We start from the raw sequence: 14,745 nt of genomic DNA on the forward strand, positions 1-14,745 counted from the left end.
GCTCCAAAGATAAACACTGGACTGCCAACCACAAGGTAAGCAGTTTAAGCCTGCCAGCTGCTCTGCAGGAGAAAGATGAGGCTTTCTGCTCCTGCAAAGATTGAAAGCCCCGAAAACCCCATGCAAGGTCCCTCGGAGTAGAAATCCACTTGGCAACACTTAACAACAAAGAACATGAAGTTATTATCATCCATCAATGATCCTAAATGGATTAATGACTAATTAGTAGATAGATTTAATTTATAATGGCTAATTAAGTTATCTATTATAAATTAAATGTGTCTACTAATTAGTAATTAATTTGTAATGGCTAATTAGGTTATAGAGTCCTGGTATGGCTCTGTAGGATAAGCAGTGGACTGCTAACATCAAGGCCAGTGGTTTAAACCCACCAGCCACTCCCTGGAAACCCTATCCAGAGCCATTGTGAATTGAAACTGACTCCATCCACTTAACAACAAAAACAACAAATAAGTTGTGGTTAATAATTAGCATGTCTGTTTGACTAACATGATGAAAGTCACGCTGAAGTGTCTGGAGCTCAGGAGACACCAACCTTTGTTGGAGGAAGCTTATATTCAGAGGGCTGAAAATTCTGGTCGTGTCCACCCATAGCGTAGTGATTACGAATCGGGCTGCAAACCGCAAGGTGAGCAGTTCAAAACTACCAGCTGCTCCATGGGAGAAAGATGAAGCTTTCTGCTCCAGTAAAGATTTACAACCTCGGAAATCCTGTTCAGGGTCGCTATGGGTCAGAACCAACTCAACAGCACTTAACAACAACAACAGCCATAGAGACTGAAGACCAGAAGAGTTGTGGGATAACATCAAGACCACCATACAGGAAGAAAGCAAAATGTTGTTGAGAAGACAAGAAAGAAGGAAAAGACCAAAGTTGATGTCAGAAGAAACTCTGAAAATTGCTCTCTGGCATAGAGATGCTAAAGCAAACCGAAAAATGAGGAGGTACAAGAGCTGAAAAAAAGATTTCAAAGGTAAGCTTGAGAAGACAAAGCGAAATATTATAAAAACCTGGAGTTAGAAAACCAAAAGGGAAGAATTCACTCAGCATTTCTCAAGCTGAAGGAACTGAAGAAAAAATTCTAGCCTCAACTTGTGTTATTGAAATATTCTCTGGGCATGTTATTTATTGAATGTTGCAGAAAGCATAAGAAGATGGAAGGAATACGCAGAGTCACTGTACCAAAAGGAAATGGTCAATATTCAACCATTTCAAGAGGTAGCATATGATCAAGAGCCAGTGGTTCTGAAGGAAGAAGTCCAAGCTGCATTGAAGGAATTGGCAAGAACAAGGCACCAGCAATTGACGGAATAAAAATTGAAATCTTTCAAGAAAGTGAGGTGGCACATTAGGCACTCACAAATATATGCCAAGAAATTTGGAAGACAACTACCTGGCCAACTGAACGCAAGACATCTGTATTTGTGCCCATTCCAAAGAGAGGTGACCCCACATAATGCAGAAATCATCGGACAGTATCTTTGATATCCCATGCAATTAAAGTTTTACTAGAGGTAATACAGAAACAGTTCCAAGCATACATTGACAGAGAACTTCCAGAGGTTCAAGCCAGATTCAGAAGAGGTCGTGGAACGAGTGATATCATTGCTGATGTCTGATGGATCTTGGCCGAAAGCAGAGTATACCAGAAAGATGTTTACCTGTGCTTTATCGACTATGCAAAGGCTTTTGGTTGTGTGGTTCATGACATGCTATGTACAACATTGTGAAGTATGAGTATTCCAGAACACTTAATTGTGCTCATGAAGAACTTGTACATAGACCAAGAAGAAATTGTTCAAACAGAACATGGTAACACTGACTGTTTTAAAATTAAGAAAGGTGTGAGACAGAATTGTATTCTTTCACCATACTTATACAACCTGTATGCTAAACGAATAATCTGAGAAGCTGTGTTATATGAAGAAAAACCTGGCATCAGGATTGGAGAAAGACTCATTAACAACCTGCGATATGCAGATGATACAACCTTGCTTACTGAAAGTGAAGAGGACTTAAAATACTTACTGATAAAGATCAAAGACCACAGCCTTCTGTACGGATTACATCTCAATGTAAAGAAAACAAAAATCCTCATTACTGGACCAATAAACAACATTGTTATCAATGGAGAAAAGATTGAAGTTGTCAAAGACTTCTTTTATCTTGGATCAACCATCAACATTCACGGAAGCAGCAGTCAAGAAATCAAACCTCATATTGCATTAGGCAAATCTGTTGCACAAGACCTCTTTAAAGTGTTAAAGAGCAAAGATGTCACCTTGAGGACTAAGGTGCGCCTGACCCAAGCCATGGTATTTCAGTAACCTCATATGCATGCAAAAGCTGGACAGTGATAAGGAAGACAGTAGAAGAATTGATGTATATGAGTTATGGTGTTGGAGGAGACTATTGAAAGTGCCATGCGCTGCCAAAAGAACCAATAGATCTGTGTTGGAAGAAGTGCAGCCAGAGTGCTCCTTGGAGGCCAGGATGGCCAAACTTCATCTCTCATACTTCAGACATATTGTCAGGAGGGACCAGTTACTGGAGAAGGATATCATGTTTGGTAAGGTGGAGGGTCAGAGAAAAAGAGGAAGACCCCCAGTGAGATGGATTGGCAAAGTGGCAGCATCAATGGGTTCAAGCGTAGCAATGATTGTGAGGTTGGCCCAGGACCGGGCAGTGTTTCATTCTGTTGTGCATGGGGTCACTATGACTTGGTACTGACTCGATGGCACCTGACAATAACCCCCATGTATGCTTAGTAAAGAATCTTTTCATCTCAGGGCAGTAGTTTTGGGAATTCATCTAGTCTACTAGGTATCATGAAAATTCAAAATTCTGCTCTAGACCCTGCCCCTCACCTTTGCTTGGAATCCTTCTATAGAATCCTAGGTCACAGCATTGAGTCATGGGAGCCGGACACCATCTAGTTCTTCTGGTCTCATGGCAAAGGGGACGACTGTTCATGGAAGCAATGAGCCCACGCCCCTTCTGCTCCTCCTGCTGCTGACTCTCCTCTTCCTCTGTTGCGAGTGAAGACCAATTGTTCTGCTTGTGAGACCCCAAGCACTGCACAATGAACAGACGACCAAGACACATTATCATGATTTTAGTATGCTCAGTAAATTCTTGATATCTGTCTATCTATCTACTTATCAGTCTTTTCCTTTCTTTCTTTCCCTTCACTTCCTTCTTTTTTTTTCCCTTCCTACCTACCACATATCTAAGGGGGCCTGGTAGTGTAGTAGCTTACAATTGGATTGCTAAATGTGAGGACAGCAGTCCAAATTTACCAGCCACTCCATGGGAGAAAGATGAGACTTTCTGCTCCTGTAAAGATTTACAGCCTCAGGAACCCTATATAGAGTTGCTGTGAGTTGAAACTGACTCCACAGCACACAACCATGACCACTATGTAGGTAGATACATAGATAGACAGATCTAGATCTCTGTCTCCCTCTCTCTGTCTCTTTCTCTCTTTCTCTCTCTCTCTCTCTGGGGTCTTCCAATTATCTCCACATTACCAAACATGACATGCTTCTCCTGGGACTGGTCCTCTTGAGAGCGTGTCTCAAGAAGTCTCTCATCTTGAGATATATTGTTCAGGGCTATTGAGTTAATTGCAACTCGTAGTAACCCTGTGTAGCATTTCCAAGGAGTGGCTAGTGAGCTTGAACTGCTGACCGTGCTGTTCAAACCAACCTTGCAGTCCAGTGCACACGCGTGCACACACGTGAGTTTGCATGTGTGTGTGTGTGTTTGTATAGTTGTTGTTGAGTGCTGTTGAGTTAATTCCAATCCATAGCGACCCTGTATAGGGTTTCCAAGGAGCAGCTGGTGAGTTTGAACCACTGACCTTGCAGTTCAAATCGCTTTGCAGTCTGACGCATTAGACCACAGTGCCACACCACCAGTGTGTGTGTGTGTGTGTGTGTGTCTATGAGGAGACATCAAAAAGTTTGCAGAAAAAGTCCACTTTTCTACAAGCTTTTGGAAACCCACTCATCTGTGTGTATTTTTCTTTCTCTACAGCACTTAAAAACAACAAATCTATCTATCTATCTATCTATCTATCTATCTATCTATCTATCTATCTATCTATCATCTATCTATACTTCTATCTATCTATCTATCTATCTATCTATCTATCTATCTATCTATCTATCTATCTATCCATCTATCCATAGACCGAGTACATAGACCAAGAGTCAGTAGTTAGAACAAAACAAAAGGATATTGAATAGTTTTAACTAGGAAAGGTTGTGCCCCAGGGTTGTACCCATTCACCACACTTATTCAACATTTATGCTGAGCAAATGGTTTTTGTGAAGAAACATATGGCATCGGGATTGGAAGAAGAATCATTAGCAACATGAAATATGTAGATGACACAACCTTGCTTACTGATACAAAGAGAACTTAAAATTCTTAAAATCCATTATAGATTGTACTTAATGTAAAGAAAACAAAAATCCTTACAATTTGACCAGTAAATAACATCATCATAAATGCAGAAAAGATTGAAGCTGGCATAGCTTGCGTTTTTCTTGGAACTGCCATGAAAACTCAGTGAAGCAACAATTAAGAAATCCAATGATGTTGCATTAGGCAAATCTGCTGAAGAAAATGTCTTTAAAGTATTGAGGAGCAAAGATCAGTTTGAGGACTAAAGTACGCCTGACCCAAGCCATGGTATTTTCAATAGCCTCATATGCATGTGAAAGGTAGAAAATGAATAAGGAAGATCATAGAAGAATTGATGTTTTTAAGTTATGGTGTTGGAGAAGATTACTAAAAAGATCATAAACTTTCAGAAGAACAAACTAATCTATCATAGAAAAAAGTATAGCCAGAATGTTCTTTAGAAGCCAGGATGATGAGACTTCATCTGTCATCTTGAGACATGCTCTCAGGAGGACTAGTCCCAGGAGAAGGACATCATGTTCGGTAATGTGGAGATCAGAGGGGGACCCCCAAGAAGATGGCTTCACACAATGGCAGCAGCAATGGGCTCTAATGTAGCAACAATGGTGAGGAAGGCAAAGGAGCAGGCAATGTTTTGTTCTGCTGTGCGTAGGGTCACTATGAGTTGGAACCAACTTGATGGTACTTAATAACAGCAGTCTGTCTATCTATCCACCCATCCACCCACCCATCCATCCATCCATCCATCCCCCACCCACCCATTCATTCATCATTCCTCCATCCATTTATCCATCACATCTATCTATCCATCACATCTATCCATCCATTCATCCTCTCTTTCTATAGAAACTGTAGCCTCACGAAATTAAGAGTTATGTCCAAGGTCCACATGCCTGGTTAGTCACCAACATTGGGTCTGTCCATGGCCAGAGTAACCAGTTGTTAGTGGAGTTCCCAAACACATAAGTGAAAACTCACAGGGAATCTTAAGACACCATTCTCAAGGCTGGAGCTGCTGGGTGGGCTTCTGTTGATGGATCAATTGGATAAGAAAGACAGGATGAGGGGTATCTCACTGTGGTTTTCTGTCTCAGCCCCAGAATACGTTGACTTGAGTGGCTGAGAGGTTCTGAATCAGGAGTCACCCTCAAATATATCCAATGGTCAGGAAGTCACATTGAGGAGTGTGGGTTGAGAGTAGAGGAACAACTAGCTCTAGGTACTAGCATCTATGGTTGCCAAGTGGAGTGGGGGGTGAAGTTGAAGTGTTGCAACTTCCTTCCATATTTAACCTTCTCATGATCAGTGGGATGTGTTTCACCCACCAATATTTTCGACCTCTAAGGTTTCTTGGGACACGCTTATCCCAGCTATATGAGACTGCTTAGAGATGTTTATAGGACAATAGAATAAAAAAATCATGAAAATTTTCCATCAACTTTTTGAAGTCCTCTCTTAGTATGTGTTACTGCCTGGTGGGGACCCGTGTATAGCTTTGTGAAGCTAAAGAAACCAACGTCATCCCACCAATATTAACCGTCGTCAGACTCCTGTGAGCCTTATGCGTCGCACATATTGTATCAAAATCCATATTGCCTCAAACAGTTGAGGTGTGGCCTTGATTGCAGCACACATTCCGTTACTGAAAACAAACCGTAACAACAAAAAAGTTCAAAGTGGAAAACAATTTGTTCATGAGAGAGTTTTCAAAAGAAGTTGGGAATACCATTGCTTGTGTTTTGAAATTGGGCTCTAACTCATGAAGGAAGGTCTTTGAGAATAGTGCAGGCCAGAGAGGTCCACCTTCAGGTTGGGTAGAGCCCCATGCCTCTTGATGAGCTGTGTGCAGCATGTGATTCTGAACACCTTGGAGGACAGAGGACATACCATTAAATCACCCATTCGTGCTGGCCACCCAGAGAGCTAAATCCAAGTGAAATCAAGCTCCTGGGTGGTAACTCAGACCCAGTAGCATTGGAACAACGTTTCCATCCTGTGGAGAATGTGGGGTGTGCTTTTCAGCTTGACCTATTCATTTCATTCCATCAGTCCTGGAAGATGAATTAGGAAGACTGGAGAACGCTTGATGCCTTTCAATTATGGTGTTGATGAATAGCAGATATTCCATGAACTACCAGAAGTCCTGATATGGCACTCTAGGATCAGTTCAAATCCACCAGCCGTTTCTCAGGAACCCTATACACAGTCACTATGAGTTGTAACCGACTCTGGTATTTAACAGCAACAAAGCCACAAGAATAAACAAATCTGTCTTGCAAATTGTATAGCCAGAACGCCCCTTAGCAAAGAATATGGTGAAACTTCATCTGATGCACTTTGGGCATGTGATCGGGCGGGAGAACAGTCCTCGGAGAAGGCCATCATGCTTGATCAGAGAAAGACAGGAAGAGCCCTAATGATATGGATTGGCACAATGTCTGCAATTACAGACTCAATCTTAATTGTGAGCATTGTGTAGGACCAGACAAGGTTTCCTTCTGCTGTCCTTTGGGTCGCTATGAATTAGAACAACCACAAGACAGTTCTTCCCCAGCTATGAATGATGAGGTCTGTTTGTAGCTACAAGATAAGACCTTTGTTGATTAATAACAGTATGTTCTGGAAATCACTCCATGCCATTCACAGAGGCCAGTCCCATTCTATTTTCTTTTTTAAGACAATTTAATTAGATAAATTAACGAATTAAATGTTATTTCTTTCTTCCTTTTCAATGTTTTGTAGTTTAAAGGATACTAGGTGGCGCAATGGGTTCAGTGTTGGGCTGCTAAGCTGAAGGTTGATGGTTCAAACCCACCAACTCCTCCATGGAAGGAAGAGAAGGTGGTGTGTTTCCATGAAGGTTTAAAGCCACAGTAACCCTGTGGAGCAGTTCTCTGTGGTCCAAGTCAGACTGGACTCATTGGCAGCGGGTTTGGTGTGGATTTCTACTGCGGTTTAGATGAAAGATTGCAAAGCAATTTCGTTTTCCATTCAGCAGTGTATGCGTGGACCATTTGGGGGCGGTGTTTGCGGTCCCCTCAGTGTGTTGGCTTTCTCCCCACTTCCTCCTTGAGCTCCCTGTTTCTATTCATCCAGTTTTCCTGCCCCTGCCTGACTTGGGAAGTTTACTGTTAGGTAAGTGCTGCCCTTTTGGTCTTGTATCTTTGAAGCCAGCTCCTCCCTGATGTTCTGCTCGTCCCCTGTGGGTCGCTTGGCTGCCCGGTGATCCTTCAGAGGTCTCTAAGGGCCACAGTCTCAGGGCCGTCCAGCAGCCTGTATCACACGGCTAAGTCTGGCCTTTTTCAGGAATGTGAATTGTGTTCTGTTTTCCCTGCTCTGTCTGGGACTTCTGTCAGAGTCGTTGGCTATGATAGACCCCGCACTATCTCCAAGTTTCGTTTTTTGCTGCTGTTTTGTGCATTATTTTTACTGTATATGGGCATGTAGGCTGCTCGGTGGACACCTGGTATCACAATGTAGGATAAGCACTGGACCACAAGCTCAGTTTGAACAGCAAGGTTAGTGGTTCCGGTTCACCAGCCGCTACTTGGAAATCCTATACCTGGTCACTACCTGGACCGACTTGACGGCACTTAACAACAACACGACTGGTCTGTAGGAGTTTATGTGGCACTTTAGGGTAAGCACTGGACTGCTAACCACAAGGTTGGTGGTTTAAACCTACCAGCTGCTCCTCGGAAACCCTATACAGGGTCTCTATGAGTTGGAACCAGCTTGATGGTACCTGACAACAAGAGGCTGTGTGGACTATATAGCAGTTAAAAGCAATGCGGCAATGGATCACCTTGTATATTTCTGACTTGCTGGGGTAAATTCTTAGACACAGGACTGTTGAATGAAAGACACATGCTTATGTACTTTTAGTAACTGTTACTAAATTCCCTACCACAGGGTTGGGCTGTTTTTATTTTTAGCAGAATATGCAAAGGTGTCTGTTGCCTGTAACCTCACCAACAGGGTGTTGTTATTGTTGTTGTTAAGTGATGTCACATTGGTTGTGATTCGTAGTGACCTTGTGCACAACAGAACAAAACCCTGCCCCACCCTGCACCATCCTCACAATGAATACATTACTGCTGCCACTGTGTCGATCCGTCTCATTTGGGGTCTTCATCTCTTTCACCGTCTCTCCACTTTACCAAGCATGGTTTCTTTCTCCAGGGACTGGGCCCTCCCGATGCTGTCTTTTAACAAAATAGCTTACGGACGCATTGATCACTTTAAAAAAAAATTGCGCTTAGATTTTGACTCACAATTGGAAACTTTTCTTTATACTCTGATACCAGAGGGATTCATCTACATTGTATTATAGTATTGAAAAGACTTCCTTTTCTGATATTTGGAGCTTATTCTTGTATATGGTGTGAGATATGGACCCGATTTTATTTTTTTTTAAATAATAATAATAAACCTGTTGTTCCAGCACTATTAGTTAAAAAGCTATCCTTACCTCATGATTTTGTCGTCTTCATCACCGTCTGAATTTCTTATTTGCTCAGCTTTACTCATATACTTTCCTCTGTTGCCTTGGTCTGTTTGTCTATCCATGCATCTATACGATGAGATGCATTTGAAACTCATACACACTTTTACACAGATGTCCACTCTTCTCTCATGGGTAACTGGCCAGCTTTCTGTTAGGATGGACTACATGAAACAAGAGGTCTTCAAACCCCTGAACCTGCACAAATGTCAGTCTTGTACAGTATAGACTATTGCAAGTCTGTAATTCATGGACCATGTAGCACCATTTACTTTCTGGTCCCAGAAGGAATATGGAAATCCCACTCAAGTGGAGTTCAGAATTCCTTTCCTAAGAACCCCATGGATAACTACATCTTTGTCTTTTTTCTCCTTCCCCTTCAGTGATAGAGGGCCACGGGGTCTCAGACAGCATCCAGAGATTCTCCTCGCTGCCACCTTACCTCCCTGTGAGCTACCACGTCCTCAGAGCTGAGACCACCTTCTTCCTGAAGGATACTACCCAGGACTTCACCGGCAACTCCAGCCTACAGTCCAGAGTTGAGACCTTCTTTACCTACAAAACCAAGCGGGCCCCGATATTAAACGCCAGCTACGGGCCCTTCTCTGTGCAGCAGGTGGTGCCTCAGGAACTGATGCTGCCCTCCAACCCCTTCGGGCCCACCAGCAAGTGCCCGCTCAACTGGAAGCTGAAGGCCTATGTCCTTCAGGACAGAGCCTACCCGAGCCGGCCCAAAGTGCAGGTTCTGTTCCACATCGTGGGCCGGGACTGGGATGACCACAGTGCCCCCGAGCACCTGCCCTGTCTTCGGGTGTTCGCCTTCCGGGAGACTCGAGAGGTCAGGGCCAGCTGCCAGCTGAGAGGGGCGCTTGGGCTGTGTGTGGCCGAGCTGGAGCTGCTACCCAGCTGGTTCAGCGCCCCCACCGTGGTGGCCGGGAGAAAGAAGGTGACTGAGCGGCCTGAGGGGACCCCGGTGGAGCTCTACTACGCCGTGCAGCCGGCAGACGGGCGTGGAGACTGTGCCAGCAGCGACCTCAGAAAGGGCAATGCCATCCGGCCGGGGAAGGATGGGCTAGGTGAAACCACCTCCCACCTGCAGAGGATTGGCACCGTTGGGCTCTACCGAACTCAGGACAGCGTCCAACTGAGCGAGCTGCGCCTGGACAGCAATGTGGTCATCTGGCTGCCATCAAGGCCAGTCAGGCAAGGAGACGTGGTCACTGTCTATGTCACCATCGCCAGCAACTCCACCGTGGACCTCTTCATCTTGAGGTAGGTGCTCTCACCAGCCCACGGTGACCCTCGGCATGCCAGGGAGGGGACTGGACTGAAACTGGGAGGTGTGTGTTGATGAAGAGGTGGATTCTATTCCTTTCAGGGAGCCATGGCTACAGGCTCACAAGCACGGATGAGCTCGTTCTGTTGTTAGGTGTTGCCATGGAGTTAGCTTTGACCTGATGTACAACAGGACAAATGCTGTCTAGTCTCTGTGAGCCCATTGCTGCTGTTTCCCCAGCTCAGCTGGGGTCTCCTGCATTGTCACTGACCCTCGACTTCACTGACTACAGTGTCCTGGTCTAGCGGTGGTCAATGAACCGAGTCTGAGCATCCTGGCTTCTAAGGAGCATTCTGGTTGTATTTCTCCTCAGACTGCTTCCTTTGTCCTTTCGTCCGTCTGCGTCCTGTGCAATATTCTGCCTTCCTCTTACTCTGTAATTTATGGAGGTTGCGGGGGTGTGCGGAAATTGTATATAAGAGAAGAGAAAATGAGCAAAATCAATGGGCCTCTGCTAACTTTGAGTTATCAAATGTGGAGAGAGACTTAAGGTCTCTCTTGCCTTATTCCTTTTTGGACAGGGAGATTCTGATGGCATGGCTAAAAGAATGTGTGTGCAGGGGGCCCACAACACAGGCGTATGGCTCCCACTCTGGGTGTATATGCACTGAAAATCAATGATCCAGCCCACTCTTCCTGTTTGGTGGGACAATATTTCCTGTGAGCAGCTGGGGAAACCTCCGCCCATGAGTTCTGTCTGGCATTGATGAAAGGAACCTGCCCAACAGAAAATTATTCATTAGTGGTGTTCCATCTCATGCTGAAATCATTTGTTGAGATATTAAATTACAACAACAAGAGAACAACTCGCCTACACATTCCACTGCTGCTTAGGCAGACAGTGCCAATGTTTTAATAAGACTGCTCTTCCACTCAGTATAAAACCAGCTGCCATCACGCCGACCCTGACTCATGGTGCCCCTTCGTGTGCCAGAGTGGAACTGTCCTCCAGAGGGTTTTCAGTGGTTGGTTTTTCAGAAGCAACTTGTCAGTCCTTTCTTCTGCATCACCTCTGTGTGGACTGGAACCTGCATCCATTGGATCATCAGCCAAATGCATTTTCTGTTGGCAAGCGAGTCTATGACATGATTCTAGTATTTGCTGCAGAAGCACCTGATGCTAGAGGGAAGTCCACAAGAAGGAAACCATCCTGAGAGGTGGACCACAATTTTATCATCAGGGTAAGCACTGGATTGCTCACGGCAAGGTTGATGGTTCAAACCCACCAGCCACTTCCTTGGAAATCCTCTGTGACACTTAACAACAATAACAATATTACACTAAAGGAGCCCTGGTAATGCAGCGGTTAAAGCGCTTACCACTAACCAAAAGGTCAGTGGTTTGAACCTACCATCATTCCACGAGAGAAAGATGAGGCACCCTTCTTCATAAAGACTGCAGCCTTCCATGAAGGGGGTCTGGTATTGCTGTTAGATGCCATCAAGTCAGTTCCAACTCATAGTGGCCTTATGCACACAGAAAGAAACTCTACCCAGTCTTGTGCCGTCCTCACAGTTGGAAACCCTGTGGAGCAGTTTTCTTCTGTCCCCTAGGGGCGCTGTGGGACGGAATCAATTCAATGGCGGTGGATTTGGTTTCAGTTATTCTCTGCGTTTAAAATAATCCATTGTATCCTGTAATTTACCTGGCATCCTCACCACCTGGGTCTCTGTTGCTACATTTGTCCCTTCTTTGACATCGATAGAATTTTGATCTTCGATTGACCTCCCAGCTCCTTTGACTTTGTTGTTGTAGTCTTTGTTCTGTTCTGGACTCTGTTATCTGTTGACTGAGTTCCAGGTGGTGTTGCCACACCTGTCAATCTCTGTTTGTGGTCTGTTCTTGTTGGTTTTCCGTCCACAGAAGTCCCTTTAAGGATGTTTTGAAGTGCTGGGTTGGTTTTGATAAAATCTCTCAGATTCTGTTTATCCTGGAATGTATTGATCGCACCATCGTATTTGATTGATAGTTTTGCTGGTTAGACGATTCTTGGTTGACAGTTTTTTTTCTTGTAGGACTTTGTGTATGTCTCCCCATTGCCTTCTTGCCTGCATGATTTGTTCTGAATAGTCAGAGCTTAATCTAATTTGCTTGCCTTTATAAGTGACATTTCTCTTCTCCATGGCTGCTTTTAATATTCTTTACTTGTCTTTGATTTTGGAGAGCTTGATTATTATGTCTTGATGAGTTTCTTTTGGGGTCTATCCTTCCTGGGGTATATTCAGCTTCTTGAATGTTTATCTTCTCATGTATCAAAATGTTAGGGAAATTTTCTTCCAGAAGCTCTTCAACTATCTCCTCTGTGGATGTCTCTGATTCTTCCTGTTCTGGAATGCCAATAATTCTTACATTATTCCTCTTTATGGTATCCAGCATAAATCGTCGACTATCTTCTGATTTTTTTTATCCTTTTATCTGCTTGCTCTTCTATCTTGGCAGTCTAGAGTGATTTGTCCTCCAGCTTACTAGTTCTGGCTTCCGTCTCTTCTAATCTGCTCCTTTCCCCTTTCAGCATATTGTCCATTTCTGATATCTTATTTATTGATCATCTGGACATCTTTCTGCACGTTTTGAATTGTTTCCGATGCTGTAGCAATCTTATTTGATTGCTCCTGTAGTACTTTCCTGACTTCTTCCTTGTTTTCCTCCACCCCTTTTCAGAGCATTTGAATTGGTTTCCATGTCATTCTTCTGAATTCTTTCTCAGGCAGATCCAAAACCTGCTCTTCCTCATCTCGAAAGCCTTTGTTTGTCTCCAGCTCATTTGCTTCAGCTACTCTCTTCTGTTTTGGGACATGTTTTGATAAGGTTCGTTGCTTTTTATTTGGCATGGTTATTTTATTTATTTATTTTTTAAGCATAAGTGAACTCTTGAACATTAGTTGTTTGCTTACTGGGTGTCTCCTGGTGAACATGATCAGGAGATAGGCTTCCCTTTTCACATGTAATGCTTTGCGGGTATTGTTGGGTCTTGTCTCAGTGGTAGAATATTATGGGGTATTCTTATAGCTTAGCTATATGGCCACGATTGCTGCTGCTTCTTAGGTGACGTAGGGAGAAAAAGCTTCCATCTCCAGGAAAGATGTGTGATCAAAAGGACCAAAAGCAGAAGTAATATAAATACATAGACAAAAAGCACCACTTTGAAACAGAAATGAAACAGTGGTCCACTGTCCCAAGCTACACCGTCAGTGTGTGTGCAATTAGAAGCCTCCAGCAGGAGGTGGGGGGTGACCACTTTCTCAGACCCCTCCTGTGGTCACTACCTTAGAGGTATGCAGGTAGATGTTGGGGAGTTAATGGGAGAAAGATTGTCCACTATTTTTGTCTCTGAAGGTCAGTTAGGTATTTGCATGTGCACAGCGTAATTCTCGGGATGGTTGAGTCCTGTTATGCTGGGATTTTACCGATTGCTTTGAATTGGTCCTGCGCAGGGAGCTCAGGCAGCGCAGTGGCTGTGGATCACAAGGACACTAGCTTGAAACTCCAAACTGCTACCTGGGACAAAGGCGAGGCACCCCGCCCCTGCTCAGACCCACAGCCTGGGAACCCGCACAGGTTGCCTGCCACTGGAACATATTCCAGGGGTTCAGCTGGGGAACTTTTGGATCTGTGGGTCCGTGGGCAACGTCATAAGTCACCGGCAAGCTCCCTCTGTGTGTACAGTGGGAAAACTGTCTCACCCGATGTCCAGGCAAAGAAATGAAGACTGGACACAGAGAGAGAGGGAGAAATGTGTAGTCTCCCGGTCTGTGTGTGTGTGTGTGTGTGTGTGTGTGTGTGTGTGTGTGTGTGTGCGTGCGCGCACGCGCTGAAAGAGCTGCTTTCTGAGCCTGGTGGGCTTTATTTAGCTCCGCCCTCTACACAATGCCAGGGCAGGGTAGTAGCCGAGGGAGTCCAGTCTCCAGATTCCTAACTCGTCAGCTGGTATTTTCCTTAATATCATGATTTTTTCACTTGTGAATGCAGGAAACTGATGTTCTGGGTCTAATGGTAGATCCGGAGCTCTGGGGTTCTATGAGCGCTTCCTTCATGAGATCCTCCTCCCTTCTCACCGGAGTGTACCCCACCTGGTTTTCATGGCTGTAGCCCCAACCGAAAGTTTTTCTGGTTTCAGTTATTAAGAGCTAAGGGTGGCTCTCTCAGTTCCGGATTTGTTTACAGAATTTTACAATCCATTATATACCCAAGCCATGGGTCCCCTTCCAAAGATCTAGTGACCAGGAGATGATATCAAATGATTGTGAGCTGGTATCGAAGTATCAGAATTATAATTATCTCCCCATTTTACTCATGACTGCCCACATTCATGAAACACAGGTTCCACCTTTACTCTGAAAGAGCCCCGGAAACACAGCCATTTAGTGCTTAACTGATAACAGAAAGGTTGGCGGTTCGAACCCGCCCCCAAGGCTCCACGAAAGACCTGGCCATCTGTTGTCATTAAGATTG

The 14,745-nt window shown here is 44.3% G+C and overlaps 1 protein-coding gene across 1 annotated transcript in view; it reads left to right on the forward strand.

The window, feature by feature from the left end:
* Positions 1-9,116: 9,116 nt before the first annotated feature.
* Positions 9,117-14,745, forward strand: part of TMEM132C (transmembrane protein 132C) — a 266,046-nt gene continuing 260,417 nt past the window's right edge. Inside the window, exons 1-2 of the mRNA XM_006874525.1 lie at positions 9,117-9,165; positions 9,341-10,229. Coding sequence (XP_006874587.1) covers positions 9,117-9,165; positions 9,341-10,229 — 938 coding nt within the window. The remainder of the gene's footprint in view (positions 9,166-9,340; positions 10,230-14,745) is intronic.

The sequence above is a fragment of the Chrysochloris asiatica genome, unplaced genomic scaffold, assembly GCF_000296735.1.
Source record: "Chrysochloris asiatica unplaced genomic scaffold, ChrAsi1.0 scaffold00281, whole genome shotgun sequence".
In the NCBI taxonomy this organism is placed as follows: domain Eukaryota; kingdom Metazoa; phylum Chordata; class Mammalia; order Afrosoricida; family Chrysochloridae; genus Chrysochloris; species Chrysochloris asiatica.